General features: G+C 43.2%; 1 protein-coding gene across 1 annotated transcript in view; it reads left to right on the top strand.

Moving 5' to 3' along the window:
• LOC130122026 (macrophage mannose receptor 1) overlaps window positions 1–19048 on the top strand; it is a 50768-nt gene that overhangs the window by 6905 nt on the left and 24815 nt on the right. The window contains exons 5-28 of the mRNA XM_056291043.1: window positions 283–503; window positions 652–761; window positions 866–984; window positions 1083–1218; window positions 1417–1499; window positions 2140–2259; window positions 2360–2461; window positions 2631–2789; window positions 3880–3962; window positions 4614–4758; window positions 4875–4919; window positions 5409–5576; window positions 5786–5905; window positions 7262–7372; window positions 7473–7505; window positions 7698–7835; window positions 8611–8757; window positions 12440–12574; window positions 12766–12923; window positions 13071–13215; window positions 13524–13578; window positions 17402–17468; window positions 18380–18513; window positions 18685–18728. Coding sequence (XP_056147018.1) covers window positions 283–503; window positions 652–761; window positions 866–984; window positions 1083–1218; window positions 1417–1499; window positions 2140–2259; window positions 2360–2461; window positions 2631–2789; window positions 3880–3962; window positions 4614–4758; window positions 4875–4919; window positions 5409–5576; window positions 5786–5905; window positions 7262–7372; window positions 7473–7505; window positions 7698–7835; window positions 8611–8757; window positions 12440–12574; window positions 12766–12923; window positions 13071–13215; window positions 13524–13578; window positions 17402–17468; window positions 18380–18513; window positions 18685–18728 — 2778 coding nt within the window. The remainder of the gene's footprint in view (window positions 1–282; window positions 504–651; window positions 762–865; window positions 985–1082; window positions 1219–1416; window positions 1500–2139; window positions 2260–2359; window positions 2462–2630; window positions 2790–3879; window positions 3963–4613; window positions 4759–4874; window positions 4920–5408; window positions 5577–5785; window positions 5906–7261; window positions 7373–7472; window positions 7506–7697; window positions 7836–8610; window positions 8758–12439; window positions 12575–12765; window positions 12924–13070; window positions 13216–13523; window positions 13579–17401; window positions 17469–18379; window positions 18514–18684; window positions 18729–19048) is intronic.

Genomic DNA, 19048 nt, shown 5'->3' with positions numbered 1-19048 from the left:
CTCACTGTTAGGTGAAAAGAAGCGGCTGGAAAATCCACATGTATCGGAGTAGGCATGTGGTAGTCCGCAGCCCTCCCCGAATCAGCAGAGGGGGTGGAGCAGCGACCAGGACAGCTCAGAAGAGTGGGGTAATTGGCCAAGTACATTTGGGGAGAAAAAGGGGGAAACCCCACCCCCTCCAAAAAAGCAGAGAGATGCACTTTACATACATGGGTAAATCCATCAGGGACTGATGCTTTGTGAGATGTTAACGTTGAAATGTTTCCTCCTCCCTCTCCACAGCCAACCCTCCTATCCACTGTGACTTGGCCAGTGGTTGGAGACAGTACAACTCCTATTGCTACAAACTAAATACTGAAACCAGGAAGAGCTGGTTGGCAGCCAGAAATGACTGTGTGAGGGAAGGAGGAGACCTGGTCTCCATTGCCACTGATGATGAAGAGCGTTACATCAATGGACTGCTGAACTCAAACATTGACCTCTGGATTGGATTTTCCACACTGGTGAGAGTCAAGAGTAAAATGTAATTGCATGTGGCAGATAGATTATCATAGATTGTCACTGAAATTGGACTAGCTTGTTACATGTTAAATGGAATCGGATCTGGGTATTAATGCGTGAACAATAAGATGTGCATCCTTGTTTCTACAGAAATGCAACAAGTTATCGTGTCAAGTTCAAGTGGGCAACACCCAATTTGCCTGGTCTGATGCGAGTCAGTTTCAGTTTCATAATTGGGCAGACGGTGAACCCTCGTCTGTGTAAGAGAATGTTCCAGACCGGTCTAGCAGAGATATAAGAAGATTTCAATATTGATCACACTATAACTCTCAACTATGCATAGTTAATTGTCTTTGTTTAACAGTGACACACAGGCAGGCACATGTTCTGCTATAACCAAGGAGGCGACAGATCAGAATGGAAAGTGGAAGGCCCGTGTGTGCCGGAATGAGCGTCCTTATATGTGTAAAAGGGGACTCAACAGTAAGCTTTATTGTTTTGGAATTCATGAAGAATTTATCTCTTGGTCCATATACTATGTGTGTGTGTATGTATATGTATATATATCCTTCCCTCCTTAGCAATCTGTCCTCCTGGCTGGCTAAGCTTTGGTGGGAGCTGTTATTGGCTGGTCAGCAACACCAATCTCCTGACCACCTGGTATGAGGCCCAGACCAAGTGTTTGGACTTAGGTGCCAACTTGCTAATTATAAACAGGTAAGGAGAAAAAAAACAAAATCTTTTGCAAGTTTGTCAATTTTAGTATGTAAGGATCCGTCATAAGTTTACATATTCATCGTGTTTTACTCAGTCACACACAGCATATTGCATTCAACTGTACAATAATGGAGTTGTCACTCCTATATGAGAAGCTGAGAGAATGTTTAACACATTCATAATTTTCCATATGTGTAGTCTGGAAGAACAGTACTTCATAAATGGACAGATTCCAGACTTTCATCAAGTAGACATCCCTGACATCTGGATTGGTTTATCAGGTATATGATGGATCTTTAAAAGAAATCATTGCTTGCATTGACACAGTTGGCTTATTTTTTGGAACTGATTAGATGATCAGTTTAAGACGAGTCGCTGGGGCGTCCGGGTAGCGTGGCGGTCTGTTCCGTTGCCTACCAAAACGGGGATCGCCGGTTCGAATCCCAGTGTTACCTCCGGCTTGGTCGGGCGTCCCTACAGACACAATTGGCCATGTCTGTGGGTGGGAAGCCAAATGTGGGTATGTGTCCTGGTCGCTGCACTAGTGCCTCCTCTGGTCGGTCGGGGCGTCTGTTCGGGGGGTAGGGAGAACTGGGGGGAGAAGCTTGATCCTCCCACACGCTACGTCCCCCTTGTGAAAGTCCTCACTGCCAGGTGAAAAGAAGTGGTTGGTGACTCCACATGTATCGGAGGAGGTATGTGGTAGTCTGCAGCCCTCCCTGGACTGGCAGAGGGGGTGGAGCAGTGAGTGAGGTAATTGGCCAAGTACAATTGGGGAGAAAAGGGGGACAAACCCCCCCCCCACCCAAAAAAGATGAATTACCATTCTCTCTCACAAAAAAACAACTTGCCCCTTGTTGCCCTACTTGCCTCTTTATTTCCTTGCTTATTGATTGATTGATTGATTATTAATGTTACCAGACAAGAACGAGGATGGAAAATTTAGATGGGTGGACAATAGTGAGATGACTGTGACCAACTGGGGCTCTGGTTGGCCTAAGAATACTGCCAACCTCTGGGACTGTGCACAGATCTTTACAGGTAAGCTGTGTTTTGTGGCCCTGTGAAGAGTTTTATATTTAGAAAAGACCGGCCTTGCATGACTGAAATATTTTAAGATTATCCATTAATTTTCCTCAAGGAAATTATCAAGGCAAATGGGAAACAACCAGCTGCTTCAGGAATTTGGGTTACATCTGCGAGATGATTGGTGGTGTGAATGTGAAACCCACCGTGTCACCAGGTTAGTGAGTCTACTCAGCCCTCTGATTCCCATAACAGCCGGCTGAAATTATGTTTAATGTCATTTTCATTTACCAGATCATATAGATATCAACTCACAAGGGTTAGGGAGAAAAAAACCCAAGTGGAGTAGATATAATGATAAACAAATGATCATGCTTTTGCATCAGGTCTATTTTGTGGCCCTGGATACTTGCTATTTGGAGACTTCTGCTATCACTTTGAGACTGAGACAACGAAGAGCTGGCAGGATGCGGAGACTTGGTGTGTCGGCCAGCAAGGACACCTGGCCAGCTTCCACTCTCAAGAGGAGCTTAGCTTCCTGACTGGTAGACGGCATTGAAAATATTTACTAACTCACCTGCTGGAAACAATGGACATTTTGGGGCAGTAATAAAAATAATAATAAATATAATATAATTATATAATATTATATAAATAATATTATTAAATAATGGCTATTTTGGGGCAGTAATAAAAATAATAAACATAATAAAATGATATATTATATATATTATACAATACATAATTATTATATATTATTATATTATATAATATAATAAGTATAATAATATCATAATAAAAAAAGAGGAGCTTAGCTTCCAAACTGGTAGATGGTATTGAAAATATTTACTCACTCACCTGCTGGAAATAATGGATATTTTGGGGCAATAATAAAGATGGTGCTAATAAAGGGGCCGTCTATTAAAGCCCGTTCCCCAGCACTATTTTGTTTTCTTTGCTTTCATTTTGTTTTGCATTTGTATTTACACCTTTTTCCTTGGCTGTATCCTATCATCTGTTGTTGAAAGTAGTCTTTGCCTCACAGGGCTGATTTTATCCAAAGTTTTATCCAATCCAAGTTAATGCTGTCTTTATTTTGCATGACTTAGAAGGTAGGGAATGATAATAACAACTTTGCTTTTCTCAGTATTACTAGTGTCTAGAAAACAATCTTGCATCTATAACGCCCTATAAGCATCTATACCGCCCTATAAGTGTAGCTATAAGTCATTGTAAGATTCATTATAACCACGTATATGCCCTCACAACACCTCATAACCACCTTTATGATACATTGTCAATTTAAAACGGACTTATGCATTATAAATATGTCATCATTAGCCTGTTTATCTGTCAAATGTCATAATGCATCTTAGCCAACTTGTTTTGCTGAAGTTTTGTAGAGATGCATAACGAGACTTCAGTGCTATTTCAGTCTTCAGACATAGCCGTTAATCATTGTAATACACATTATAGGGACGTATGGGTGTTATAGATGCAATAGATGCTTATAGGGCGTTATAGATGCTTATAGGGCGTTATAGATGCAAGCTTCATAGAAAGTGTTACCAACAATCTTTAAAACTGAATAACCCAATGGAAGTTTTAATTTCACCATTTTTTTTTAATCTGCAGCTCACATGCCGGGGGAAAGCTGGGTGGGTTTAAATGACATCAATGAAGAAAACCACTTTAAATATACAGATGGAAGTAATGCTGTAAGTAACTTCCAAATACAACACAGATTGCCAGGAAAATAATAATACTCATTCTCACAACAAGAGATGGGGGATATATAATTAAAGCACTTTGCTTTACTCAACGTAATGAGGGCAAAGGTCTTTTATTAGCATTATTTTACAGACTTTGAAATGACTGAAAATCATGGCATTTCTGGTAATGAAGATTGAACAAAACACAAACACACACACACACACACACACACACACACACACACACTTTTAAAACATTCACTGTGGACAAATGCTACAGTGTAGTCAAACTACATCAGGGAAGATGTTAGATAGATAGATAGATAGATAGATAGATAGATAGATAGATAGATAGATAGATAGATAGATAGATAGATAGATAGATAGATAGATAGATAGATAGATAGATAGATAGATAGATAGATAGATAGATAGATAGACTGATTGTTTATTAGCCACACGACAAAGGCCGGTGGAATTTGTTTTCGGTACAGCATGTTAAACTCTGCAGCCCAATACATCCTTGGACAACAGCAGACACTCCACATATTATCACGAACAATACAGTCACACAATAGCAGAAACAAGCATATTACGCACAGCAATTACAATCATGTATTATTTCATTAGGACACAATTTGCCTATGTCCCTCTCAGGATTTCCTGCTTTGGGCTCCCAACCAGCCGGACAATTGGCAGCAAAATGAGGACTGTGTGCAACTCCGAGGGGCGAATCATCATGAAGCTGGCAAACTGAATGATGACTTCTGCACCTCCACAAAAGAATTTATCTGCAAAAAAGGTTTGTCGCTATAAAAATAAATATTTTTATTCTCTTAATAAACTTACCTTTTCTCAAAAAAGTTTAAGCTTCTTTTTTTTTTTTGCTCCCTAAATAAATATTTTTCCCCTCAATAGCCAAAGGTCAAAGACCTCCTCCCCAACCCCCAACCTCTGGGCCAGGTAAGCCCATCACTCCTTGTCGTAATTACACAAAATTTGACTATTGTAGTGTTAAAGTGCAAGGGTGTTTACCCATCTGAATTGGTTCGTTCTTAAGTACTATGTGTTTTATTTCAGCTTTCCTAAAGCATACTATGACTGTAAAATTCAGCAGGGGTTGTTGCTGTTTGAGGCTCTGCCTCCCCCAAATGACTTGGTTCACATTCGCAGTCCTCACCAAACTATGCAGTAATTGCAACAAATAATGTTCATAGAAGGTTTTCAAAAATGACAGAATTTAAGCAAATTTGCTTTGTTTCTGCCACTTTTCTATTTGAATTTGTTAGTCTATCTTGCTTTGATTTGTTGTTGGTGTTGGCGGCTAAACGACAAGAGTGCAGGATTCAATAATATTTAAATATATCTCCCTTTAAAACATGGTCTAGTAAGTAGTGTTTGCATTTGTGTGTATCTCTAAAAGAGCAGTTCAGTGCTTGTATTTATTTTTAGGATGGAATGAAAAGTGTGGTACTTGGATGGCTGATCCATTTAATGACTACTGCTACCAGTTCAACTACCTGAACATGAGGAAGTGGGCAGAAGCACGGGCTGACTGCATCAACCAAGGAGGAGACCTTGTTAGCATCACTGATCCCTTTGAACAGGCCTTCATACAAGGTGGCTTTTAACCCTTTTATTATTCATATTTATTTCTTTATTGCCCTGCTTTTTGTTTAATTTAGATTTCAATGGTGTGAATGGAGGGTACTGATGATAAACTGTATTTTAGTCATTTTAGGCCCTTGTTGAACTTTTGAGTTGGCACTATAATGAAACGCCTAAAATACATTTGGCATAAAATGATTAATATACTGTATACTTTAAAGGAATGGTCCAGCTGAGTCCAACAGGGATATCACTTTGGATGGGGGGTCATGACTCTGTCACTGAAGGGGGCTGGGAGTGGACAGATGGCTCTCCTTTCAGATATGTACACTGGAATGCAGGTACAATTTGTCAAGTTCAATTCCTATTACCTCCAATTCCTTCATTTGATAGTCCATTAAGTTTAATTCAATTCAATTCAATTTAATTCAGTTCAGTTCAGTTCAGTTTACAAGGAGTCCCCGGGTTATGAACGCCCGATTTATGAACGCCCGTACTTACGAATCGACCTCCATAAAGCCTATTATTAAAGAAAGAAAAAAATCGAGTTACACACAATGGTTCATACTAATAAACGGACGGACTACTTTGCGCGGCGCTCGAAACATTGCTTTTTATGCGGTTCGTCGGCCCGAGGGAGAACAACGCCACGCCGTCGTCGCCATTTTAAGTGGGATCGCGTAAACGTTATTCTGTGCGTTGTGTTTTGACTTAAAAAATTCAAGTTTGCCCTCGTACTCGTGGCTTCAAAGCGTAAATCTGATGCAAGTGATGCTGACGCACCGAAGAAAAGTAAAACGATCACGACTGAAACGAAATTGGAAATAATAAAGCGTTCAGAGAGAGGCAAAACACTCACCGTTTTTTCACTTACCCTGTGAGGCGAGCCCCGAGCAGGCTTTCTGTAATGGCGTCAAACGGCCGGCCTCCACCAGTCGCGACCCACTCCGGGGACAGTGGCAGGTGGGGAGCTTGAAACGTAAGAACTTTAAACATTCTCGCTCAATTATAAATACTGTACTGTAGTTACATTTACTATTACTGCATTGTTATATTTATGACGTTTTAGGTAAAATATATTGTAACGTGCATGGATAAGAAGACTAATCCATGCACGTTACAATATACTAAGACAAACATTTGACTAATTGATGCTAGATGTGAACTGTACATAACTTTTGACTTACATATAAATTCGATTTACGAACAGACTCAACAACGGTGCTCGTTCGTAATCCGCGGACTTCCTGTAGTTCAAAACAATTCAGTTCAGTTAATTTCATTTCAATTCAGTTCAGTTTAATTTGATCGGTTCAATTAATTTCATCCTCTTCAGTTCAATTCAATTCAGTTTTAAATAAATTCCACTTCCCACACCCTATCTGTGTGCACAAAAACAAAATAAAACAAAACAAAATTATAATTTCAAGAAATTGTGGCACAAGGGAGAAACCGGGCAGTATGGACAATACAACAGAACAGGGCAATAACATGGGTCAGAATTACCTTGCTGATTCATTCCAGTTATATGGAAATGTTGAGCCACTGCTTCAGTGTCGAATGTCTAGTTTTCCTTTTCAACTAGCTGTCTCTTCAAAACAGAAAAAAAATAACAATTTCAGAAATCCAAGTTTTACCTGTAACTCTTATTAAAAAGACATCCAGATCCCATTTGTTGATTTTGTCCATCTTAACAGGCAACCCTGACAACTACAATGGTGAAAACTGTCTGTCAATACTCATTAACAATGGTTACTGGAATGATGACAATTGTGACTTCAATAGAGGATACATCTGCAAGCGGAGGGGTAGGATATGGTGTCTGTATTCTTATAATATGTTTGTTATTTATGAGCAGAGAACAACATATAAAGCACTGATTTGTAAAAACCATGTTTATTTTGTCAGGGAAAACTCCTCGGCCCCCTCCTCCCCATGATGGTATGTGTGATGGTTCATTGTGTTCAGATATCTTTGTGTGTTGTTATTTTCCCCTATAGCCATTTATATAATATCTGATAATAAATAAGCAAATCGGTAATCACTTAACTGATTGCTCATTTTGAATGCCTCATGCAATGTTATGCCTTTAATTGGGTTTGTGACTTGGTATGTGGCTTTTTCCTTGGGTAGGCTTTATGACTGCTCTGGTGTGTCAGGGCTCCAGTGCTGTTCTTCATTGTCCAGAGGAAAGTGTGATTAACATCCAATCAGCCTTCTATGGACGGGATAGTGATGACATCTGCCCCAACTTGGATGGATCAGGAGGAGGTACTGGACTACTAGTCAAAATGAAAAACATTTTGGGGTATCCAGGTAGCGTGGTGTTCTCTTCTGTTGCCTACCAACACGGGGATCACCGGTTTGAATCCCCATGTTAACTCTGACTTGGTCCGGCGTCCTTACATACACAATTGGCCGTGTCTGCTGGTGGGAAGCCGGATGTGGGTATGTGTCCTGGTCGCTGCACTAGCGCCTCCTCTGGTCGATCGGGGCACCTGTTTGGGGGGGGGACACTGGGGGGGATAGTGTCATCCTCCCATATGCTACGTCCCCCTGGCAAAACTCCTTACTGTCAGGCGAAAAGAAGCGGCTGGCGACTCCACATTTATCGGAGGAGCCATGTGGTAGTCTGCAGGCCTCCCCGGATTGGCAGAGGGGGTGGAGCGGTGACCAGGATAGCTCGAAAGAGTGGGGTAATTGGACGGGTACAATTGGGGAGAAAAAGGGGGGAACCCCCCCCCCAGAAAAAATAAAAAACATTTGCCTCAACTAAAAAGGGTAGATTCAGAAGGAATAGGAAAGGCAATCTAATAGACCAGTTAATGATTCTAATGAGTGCATTTATAAAATTGCTCTGGTTAAAACTCATTTATCTGTAGTTTAGTGGACATCAGTGCACTTTCTCCTTTACCAGGTGTATTTTTGACATTTTTTCTTAAATCGTGTAAAATTAATTTACCAGTGTGAGTATTAATCATGTTGACATGGTCATTATGATATATTTCTCAACATCTCGTGTTAAATGTTTGCTGTTTCATTCTAGGAAGTTGCACAGTGGATGGTTTCCTACCTTACATAAGAAAGAAATGTGACAACCATCCCTTCTGTTTTGTATATGCACATGTGGAGCAGGACCCCTGTCCCAGCGTTTTCAAATACCTAAAGGTGACCTACAGTTGCGAACAAAAGGGTAGGTCCTCATTCCTCATAGGGCAGACATAATACCTGCCACTCCCATGCAGTCTGTTCTAGGATGCTCCAAATGTACTAATATCTGACATGTGCATTTGATAAAGAAACATATTTTTTGTTCAACTGTTAACTCTACACCAAACTACTCAGTACCTATATATTGCATATGTTCTAAAGCAAAAAAAGAAGATGTAATATAAAATTTTTTGAAACAACATTTCATTTTTATCATTCCCAACATTAACTCAAGAGGTATAACATCAGTGGTCACAGCTCTCTGCGACATCTCCAACTGCAGCAGTCTCTAAAAGTGTAAATCAAATGAACTAACAACACCCTTCAACACCCCCGATCAGTGATCTTACTCATATTGTTAGTTTAAAAAAACCTTTTTCTAGAACAGGGGTGGCTAACCATGTGCCGTGGAGAGCCAGGTGTATGCAGGTTTTCATTCCAACCTGACTCCACACCAGGTGATTTCACTGATGTGTATGCAGGTTTTCATTCCAGTTGGACTTCACACCAGGTGATTTCACTGCTTAGCAACCCATCAGCCAAAGAGGAAGAATGTATCAATGAAATCACCTGGTGTGAAGTCGGGTTGGAACAAAAACCTGCATACACCTGGCTCTCCGTGGCACATGGTTAGCCACCGCTGTTCTAGAATATAAAAAATCTTTTAAACACAGATGACACTGTATTTACCAACCACTCTGTGGTTAGTTCATACCCAGTGGGGAGGGGAGCTGTGGGCCCTGGGGGGGCATTGGTTCCCAGTTGCAGGCTGGACCAGCAGAGGCACGGGAAGGGTCTGTGGTTTCGGGGGGGTGGGGGGGTGGTGCTTGTACCCTGCCTATGGGTGCAAGTACAGGATGTATTCATGGGTTTGGGGCTTGGGTCAGGGGTGGTGAGTGCGGATTGCTGGGTCAGGATTGAGCCCTGTCTGCCCATCCTGGGGGTGGAGTGACCGGTTGGATGTGCCATCTGGTCACGGGTACTGGACTGGCACTTAATCCTGGCCAGGTGCCCCCAGAGCAGGTTTGCATGGGTGATCGCCCTGGGGGGGGGGGGGGGGGCTGTTGTCATCCTTGACTGCCAGGGTGTGGTCTCCCCACTGTTCTCGACGTGAGGGGTTTTTCTTGCTGGAGGACCACGTGGTGGGTGGGTGGGTGGGGTGTCGGCTATATATGAGTCTGTGGCCTGCATGTGTGGCAGTGGGGGACTGGTCGGAGTCCTGTGGGAGGCACTGAACAGCCTGCCATGTTGAAGCCCTGGCTGGTCGATGTGGGTAGGTTGCCCTCTGGTAGTGGGGATGAACCTCAGGCTAGTCCTGGGGGAGTCTGCTTGGCTGCTCTCTGGCTGGCTGCCTGCATTGTTCTTGTTGTACGTTGCCTGTCTCACCCAGCTCTGGAATATATACACTGCCCTCACACCAAATGATAGGCCTAGGGTTTGTGGGAGCCATTTGGATGGAGGCAAGGTGGGCAGTTGAGATCTTGCCTGCAATGCTCCTGCCCCTGCTTGCACCTTGACAATGTCCAGAAATTTAAATTCCAATCACGCTAGCTTAGTACAACACACCCTTCCAAACAAATCATACTCCAAACAACACCCACTACCAGGTCAGGGTTGGCGGGTAGAAGAGATGTGAGCGGTTTGGGTATGATGAGCCTGGATGACTCATACCTTCACACCCTGTCATTTAACTCCATACACAACACAAGAACACATTAAGCACTAAGGCTACCAGGATGGGCAGGACATTGGTGGGTTGGCATGGGTGGGTGGTCAGCCAGGGAGCAGACAGGAGGGTCCCGTGCCCAGGTGGATCACTCTGCTGGGTGGTGTCCTGCATACTGGCAGGTCATGGAGAGCACTGCTGGATGTTTTTCAGGGCCCCTGGATGATGTCTCATCGTCATTGATGGGGGCCGTGGGGTGGGGGTGGCTGTCAGACTTGCTCCCAGACTTGCCCCTGCTGCTTGGCTTTTCTGTGATGGGCGTTGTGGGTGCGGCAGGTGGAGTGGGGCCTGGGTCGGGTTTATTCAGCTATGTGGGTGTATCATCAGTTTGTGATGCAGGATGGTCCATCCAGCTACCTGCGGTGTGGCGTGCCTCACCCTTAGGCCAGGTGTGAATGGACATGAGGCTATCCTGCACGCCAACTGGGTGGGTGGTCCCGGAAGTGTGTCATACTGTCGGTCGCAGGGCATGGCTTTGGGTCCTTAGTCTGTGCTTGCCATCTGTGGCTCGGGTCCCATGCGGGTTCGCCTTGTGCCTGTGTACCCCCTGCCACTGGGTACACCCCGGGGATGCGGGCTCGACTTGTGCTTTTGGGGACTGGTTTGTGCTCCTTGGGGATTAGCAGAGCTGTTGCTCTGCAGGCTTCTGGTCCCCCTTTTGGCTCGGTGTTCGTCTGGGGTTGTGGTGCTTTGGGCTCTGGCTGGTCTCTTAGTCGGGGTGTGCCTGCATGAATGCAGGGCCCGTGGGTGGCTTCTGCTTCTGCTGCTCGGAGGCACCACGATATGTTGCAGAACACCAGAAATTTGGTATTAATCCCATGCACTCACAGGTGGACATGTCACATGCACATACACACTGCTAGCATCTGCCTCACACACTCCCTGGAACACTCTCTGGATTGCATCCCTCTTCTTCGTCCTTTCTCCCCACCTTTTTTTCATCTTCTCTTTATCACCACAGCTGCTGTTCTAAACTGATATTGATAAGCTCAATTTAATTATGTTTTGTCAAACACACGTCCACGTCTATTTGTCTGTCTTTATCAGATGCATTTTGTCATTTTTCGTTTCTGAGTCGCCCTGTTTAATTTGTGTTGATTGTCTCCCTCTTGGAGAAATCATGCTGATCGGTTGTTTAGCTGATCATGGAGGGGACCAATGGAGAGCTATAAATGTATAACAAAAACTCTGTGCTCTTGTCATCCCACAGATCATCCAAAGGGTGGAGTTATTATAAGGGGTTCTTCATAATTAATAAAGATTGTCTTGGGTGTCTCGGTAGCGTGGCGGTCTATTCCGTTGCCTACCAACACGGGGATCGCAGGTTTGAATCCCAATATGACCTTCGGCTTGGTCAGGTGTCCCTACAGACACAAACGGCCGTGTCTGTGGGTGGGAAGCCGGATGTGGTATGTGTCCTGGTCGCTACACTAGCACCCCCTCTGATCAGTCTGAGGGCCTGTTAAGGAGGGAGGGGGAACTGGGGGGAATAGCGTGATCCTCCCACACGCTATGTCCCCCTGGCGAAACTCCTCACTGTCAGGTGAAAAAGAAACGGCTGGCAACTCCACATGTATCGGAGAAGGCATGTGGTAGTCTGCAGCCCTCCCCGGATCGGCGGAGGTGGTGGAGCAGCAACCAGGATGGCTCGGAGGAGTGGGGGTGATTGGCCAAGTACAATTGGGGAGAAAAAGGGGAAAAAATAAAAATAAACATTGCCCTTGCAGGTGGAGAATCTGAACCCCACTTACTGATTAACTCTGTCAAGGACACATTGGCATACACATTCCCTGTGTTGTATGCCTAGCCTACTGACAGCACAAGTTTAAAAAAAGATTTTTTTGAAACATTCAACAAATAATTCTTGCCCTCAGTTATGCATGGGCTCTCTGGTGTTATTTAATCTAACTATGTTGTTTTTGGATTTTACTGCTTCCAGTGTGCCTACATGGCCTGGGTGTGGAAGATGGAAACATCACAGACTCCCAGCTCTCTGCCTCTACTTCCGTGGGTTATTTTACTCCAAATAAAGCCCGTTTAAATGGCAGATCCTGCTGGATGCCTTCTAGTGGCTGTATGTACCAAACTAGACATTATAACATATCCAAAGGTTATCATGTCAAAGAATTTGTAAGAAGGAGTTTTAAATATTGATTTCAAATTGCCAAATGCCATTTTCAGTACATTTTTATTTATTCAAGTGAACATGTGTTAAGGGAAAAAATTGTTTTGTGTCTAATCGTCACCCACTTCCTTTATCTGCAGCAAACTCAAACTGGATTCAGGTGGACCTAGGAGAGACCAGGAAAGTGACAGGGATAGTGATTCAGGGTTGTCCTCATGATGACTACTGGGTCACCAAGTTTAAAGTCCAGCACAGTATAAGTGGTACCACCTGGACAGACTACACTGCTGATGGGGGAGTGAGTCCCCAGACCAAATTTTCCCTTTAGGACACATCACTGGATCAAAGTCATGTTGTGTAAATACGGGAAAAGTATTTAACAAGTGTAAAAGTACCTTGTTGATAATTAAATGTAATCATTCTGAAGCTTCTGTGGTATTCCCAGATTTTCCCAGGATCTACAGACAGAGACACCCCAGAAACACAGCTTTTGGGTACTCCGGTGTCTGCTAAATTCATCCGGATCCTTCCCCAGGAGTATAATAGGCAGGCAGGCCTCCGATTTGATGTCCTCGGATGCACACCTGACTGTACGAAACCCTCTTTACTGTTGTGACAAGACCAAGAGATTTGTACATTCACTTATTCACTTTGTGTCATTATGACTGTATACTTAATCTTTATTAAGCAATTATATTTTGCCCTTTCTCATATAAATGTTCGTAGTATGGGGCCATTTGCCAAGATGCACAGAGAGAGAGAGACATGTTTACAAGTCTCCACATGAAACTTTACAAATTGAAATGGATGGTCACAGATCTCAATAGACATTTGCAAGTGATACTGTTAGCATATTGCCCCCATATGATGGTAAATATGCTGCATTTCATTTCAACAGATGCAGTCACATGCGCTAACAAGCCCAACTTCAACTTTGCCAATGATCGTGTGATGTAAGTCCAGATTGGAATAACATTTTTTCAATGTGTAGCATGCTCCGTAAAATGGTAAATGGACTGTATTTATATAGCACTATTCTGGTCTAGTGACCACTCAAACGGCTTTACAATGTATGTCTCACATTCACCTATTCATACACTGATGGTGGAGGCTGCCATGCAAAGCATTAACCTGCTCACCAGGAGCAGTTAGGGGTTCAGTGTCTTGTTCAAGGACACTTTGACACGCTGTCTGGTGGAGCAGGGGATCGAACCAAGAACCTTCCGATTACTAGACAGCCCGCTCTTCCTCCTGAGCTGCCACCCCACATACTGAATTTTATGTGATAATGTTAAAAATATTTTCATCATGTGGTCTTATGCCATAGTTATTGGTACGTTGAGACTATGCATGTAAACCTTACCCTAACTCTTGCAAAAGTGGTTGTAAACATCAGGTAGAAAGTTTATAGAAACGTTTATTGGCTGCCTATTTTGCTCACTGCTACAGATTATCTTACAAACACAGAGGGACTGGTCTCCCATTATGAAAGCACTGCCCTGACTATTTTTTTTTCTATTTCATTGCTTCATTTAAGGTTCAAAATCCAAATGAAATTGTATCGGCATGATTTTTATTGTCGGAATTCTCTTAAGTTTCCTTTGTGTCACAGCAGTTCCATTTAACAATACAAGGCTACACATTAAGCACAGGGATCACAGTAAGACACACATCATGATAGTAAAAAGAAAATATAACACCATCATCTACATATAATAGGGAGCAGATGCTAGGTATCACAGGCTCATATCTTATACCATTCACTTAGCCCTCAATATTTAGTTATCATCGGGGCATCACACTGCTCAGCCTCCCTGGGAAAGTCTACTCTAGGGTACTGGAAAGGAGGCTCTGACCGATTGTCAAACCTTGGATCCAGGAGGAACAATGCGGATTCCATCCTGGCTGTGGAACGACGGACCAACTCTTTACTCTTGCGGAAGTGCTGAGGGGGGCATGGGAATTTGACCAGCCAGTCTACATGTGTTTTGTGGACTTGGAGAAGGCTTACGACCGTGTACCCCGGGACACTCTGTGAAGGGTACTACGGGGGTATGGGGCACCGGAGCAGTTGCTACAAGCCATCTGGTCCTTGTATAACCAAAGTGAGAGCTGTGTCCGTATTCTCGGCATAAAGTCAAACACGTTTTCGGTGGGTGTCGGACTCCGCCAAGGTTGTCCCTTCTCTCCGATTCTGTTTGTAATATTCATGGACGGGATCCCAAGGCGCAGCCAAGGTGAGGAGTGTGTCCGTTTTGGGAACCTCAGAATTGCATTTCTGCTCTTCACAGATAATGTGGTTTTGTTGGCTTCATCAGAATGCGAAATCCAGCGCGCACTGGGGCAGTTTGCAGCTGAGTATTAAATGGCTGGGATGAGAGTCAGCACCTCCAAGTCTGAGGACATGGTTCTCTACCGCAAAATGCTGGATTGTTGCCTCAAGTGAAGGAGTTCAAGTATCTTGAGGTCTTGTTCATGAGTGAGGGTAGGACAGGCAGAGTGGTGCAGCATCAGCAGTAATACGGGCATTGTATCGGACCGTTGTGATGAAGAGGGAGCTGAGCCAGAAGGCAGAGCTCTCAGTTTACCAGTCAGTCTTCGTTCCAACCCTTACCTATGGTCATGAGCTTTTGGTCGTGACTGATCGGGGATACAAGTGGCTGAAATGAGTTTCCTCCGTAGGTTGTCTGGGGTCAGCCTGAGAGATAGGGTGAGGAGCTTGGACATCCGGAGGGAGCTTGAAGTAGAGCCGCTGCTCCTTCGTGTCAAAAGGAGCCAGTTGAGGTGGTTCGGGCATCTGATTAGGATGCCTTCTGGGCACCTTCCTTTGAAGGTTTTCTGGGCACATTCAACTGGGAGGAGACCCCAGGGTAGACCCAGAACTCACTGGAAAGACTACATGTTCAATCTGGCCTGGGAATGCCTTGAGATCCCCAGGAGGAGCTGGAGGGTGTTGCTGGGGAGAGGGACGTCTGGAGTGCCCTAATTAGCTTGCTGCCACCATGACCCGACCCCGGATAAGCGGCTGATGATGAGATGAGCTTTAGTTATTATTGCACATATGATTTTTCTTTCCTGAATGGCCTACTACTGTTATCGAATACCCAAGTTTTGAGAATATTTGGACCATAACATGAGTATAATAGAGTCAAGCAAAAGTTTTTGGCAGATGAGGCGTCCGGTTCTGTTGCCTACCAATACGGGGATCCTGGTTCAAATCCCCGTGTTGCCTCCGGCTTGGTCGGGCATCCCTACAGACACAATTGGTCATGTCTGTGGGTGGGAAGCCGGATGTGGGTATGTGTCCTGGTCATTGCACTAGCACTTCCTCTGGTCAGCTGGGGTGCCTGTTCAGGGGGGAGGGGGAACTGGGGGAATAGCGTGATCCTCCCACATGCTATGTCCCCCTGGCGAAACTCCTCACTGTCAGTTGAAAAGCAACTGGCAACTCCGCTTGTATCAGAGGAAGCATGAAGTAGTCTGTAGCCCTCCCCAGATCAGCAGAGGAGGTGGAGCAGCGACCGGGACGGCTCGGAAGATTGGGGTAATTGACCAGATACAATTTGGGGAAAAAAGGAGGAACCCCCCCCCCTCCAAAAAAAAAGGTTTTGGCGGTTATACTATGTGTATTTTTTATAACATTTTGTAAGACCTCACAAGGAAATATCAGGGAAATTTAAGATGCGTGTTTAGTGATTTAACATAGAATCTTTGTCAAAATCAAAGGGTTCTGTTCAGTTTAATCAACAGTTATCATCCCTTCTCCGTCACCCCTGGGATTAAAACACCCCAAAGAATAGTAAAGACATTTTGATATTAAATCAAAGGCTAAATACAAAAGGCTTCAGTCCCTCTCTGACGGGTCACATCTGAGTTTAGCTGTGTTGAACCCACTTCTCTCTCAGTTCTGTCAGAAGATGTATTCTGCCTGAAGTCCACTATCTGCCCCTTGAATATTCCCATAACAGTTTTGTGAATGGTCTTTTCAAAAGTTTCCCGTTTTAAGCAATGATATAATACTTATTAAATAACCAGGATAGACTGATTCATGGTTTTATCACCTCACATTTAGACCAATGTGACTCTTTAATCCGGCATCAGTCAAAAGTCACTCGGATCTCCAAAGTAGAGTCCCGAGAGTGACCAGCAGCTAGGATTTTACCTTGTACAAAAACAATATGAAATCATATCATTACAGTTATAGTATCTCAGGATGTCATTTAAATTAACAGTTGATTTTAAGATGTTACTGGTTACTCTTATTAATGGTTAGGTCTTACTCAAAGCTTCACTGCAAACCTTTTAATCCCCTTTTGAGCCAATGTGCACTCATTAGGGCCCTTCTAGATGTTTCAGTCTTGGGTTAAGAGCAAAGGTAACGACTATACCTGCAGTTGTTGGGGCCCCCATACATTGAAATAACTTGCTCAGAGAGCTCAGGATGGAAGAATCAGCACCTTTTAATTTAACTTAATTTACTCAATTTTTACAGAAAAACAGAAATGTAAAAAAAAAGAAAAAAAAAGAGGCAAATTTGCAGTAAGTATCTAAGTTTGTCATACATTGTGATGGATGATCTTTTTTTCCCCCTCTTGTTGTTTTTCCCTTCCTATTCCTACCTGTTTTATCTTTTGGTTCTATTTTGTTCCATGCATTTCATTTATTTTAAATAAGCTATTTACCTTAATTTAACCATTAAGGAGGTTCGTTAACTTTGTTTGAAAAAAAGTGGCAGTGCAGATATTGTTTGCTAATATTGTTATTTGCATCCTCTAGTGTCCATTGTCCAGCAGGCTGCGCCAGTGCGGATTATAAAGTGTATGGAAGCATAGTATACCGTGGGGTATGTGAATATTATCTAAACCAAATTACAACTGTAGAAAGGTATAGAAATTAACACACTAAAAAGATTATACTGATTTATACTGATACTTTATAGTTCTACTAGAAGAACCCCGCTACAATGTAGTGGTTTGGTTATCCACCCGTCTAAATCTCCCTCCTCTTCATCCTGCCAGCTAACCGCCTTCCCCCTGCCCCTAAACCCCCCCACTCCAACTCCCTCCCCCCAAATGCTCAGAATCATCTGAAATGCCAAGAAAAGTGGTTTACCCCCCCCCCACTCCAACCCCCCCCAAATGCTCAGAATCATCTGAAATGCCGAGAAAAGTGGTTTTTCGCCATTTTTAGAAAATGCACATTTTGCATAATTATGCATAATTATTATAATTATTTTAATGTTCTGCTATTTTTCTGGTCCTCTCTGGAACAATACCTACCACCTCCAAAAAAAATTAGGATCATAAGTGCATTTTTGCAAAAATGCATATATTTCGCGTTAAGTCCCTGAAATTCTTTTTTATATAGGTGAAAAAAATCAAAGATGCTCAGAATCATCTGAAATGCCGAGAAAAGTGGTTTTTAGCCATTTTTAGAAAAATGCATAATATGCATATTTATGCATAATTATGCATACTTTTAATTTTCTGGGATTTTTCCCTTACTCTCTGAGACAATACCTACCACCTCCAAAAAGAATTAGGATCATAAATGCTTTAGTTTTCGGTCCCGCTATCTACACTAACACACACACACACACTAACACCACACACACACACATTACGAAAATATATGAGTAGATGTGTGTGTGTGTGTGTGTGTGTGTGTGTGTGTGTGTGTGTGTGTGTGTGTGTGTATGTGTATATGACTCTCTTCAGTTTTATCTTCATTCTCCTCTCCTGCCTCATTTAACAGGACTCTAACATTTGTGCGTCAGCCATCCATGCTGGTGTAATTCTGAATGACATCGGAGGTGACTGTACTCTGTTGAAGGCACCAGGACAGAACTTCTACGCCGGCTCCATGAGGAATGGCATCACCTCGCTACAGTATGTGGCCATGTTATTTATAAGTCTGTTCCCTATCCATTTGTAGCACATCTTAACCTGATGGTGAAGAAAGAATTGATCACTACAGCCAACATGTTAAAAAAGTCTTGAAATGTTGCCACCCAGAAATGCAACGAAACAGTGAATTAAATTTTTTTTTTTTTTTGGCAGATCTGATGAAAATTATGGGCTGTCATATACATTTGCAGATGGGGGTGAGTTGAAATGAAAATGAAGATAATATGCTTTGACCTTTTCCACAAAATATGTATGCGTGACGGAGTGGCTCCATCACTGACTGCGGGTGGTGCGCGCACGTGCACGCGCGCGCACACACACACACACACATTTTCCCCACTCCCTTCCATTCTCACTAAGTTGTTAGTAAACCTTGCTATTAATCCTCTTTCCTTCTCCGTTTCAGTAGTGCAACCAAGGGTGTACACTTGGTAGTTCTACTTTCATTTATGCACACATTCACACATTTTATTCGCTTATCATTTCTTGCAGTGCATTGCATGTTCGACCTGCCGTC

Source organism: Lampris incognitus, chromosome 12, assembly GCF_029633865.1.
Source record: "Lampris incognitus isolate fLamInc1 chromosome 12, fLamInc1.hap2, whole genome shotgun sequence".
In the NCBI taxonomy this organism is placed as follows: Eukaryota; Metazoa; Chordata; class Actinopteri; order Lampriformes; family Lampridae; genus Lampris; species Lampris incognitus.
Note: the sequence above shows the minus strand (reverse complement) of the source record. Positions and strands in the feature narration are given on the sequence as shown.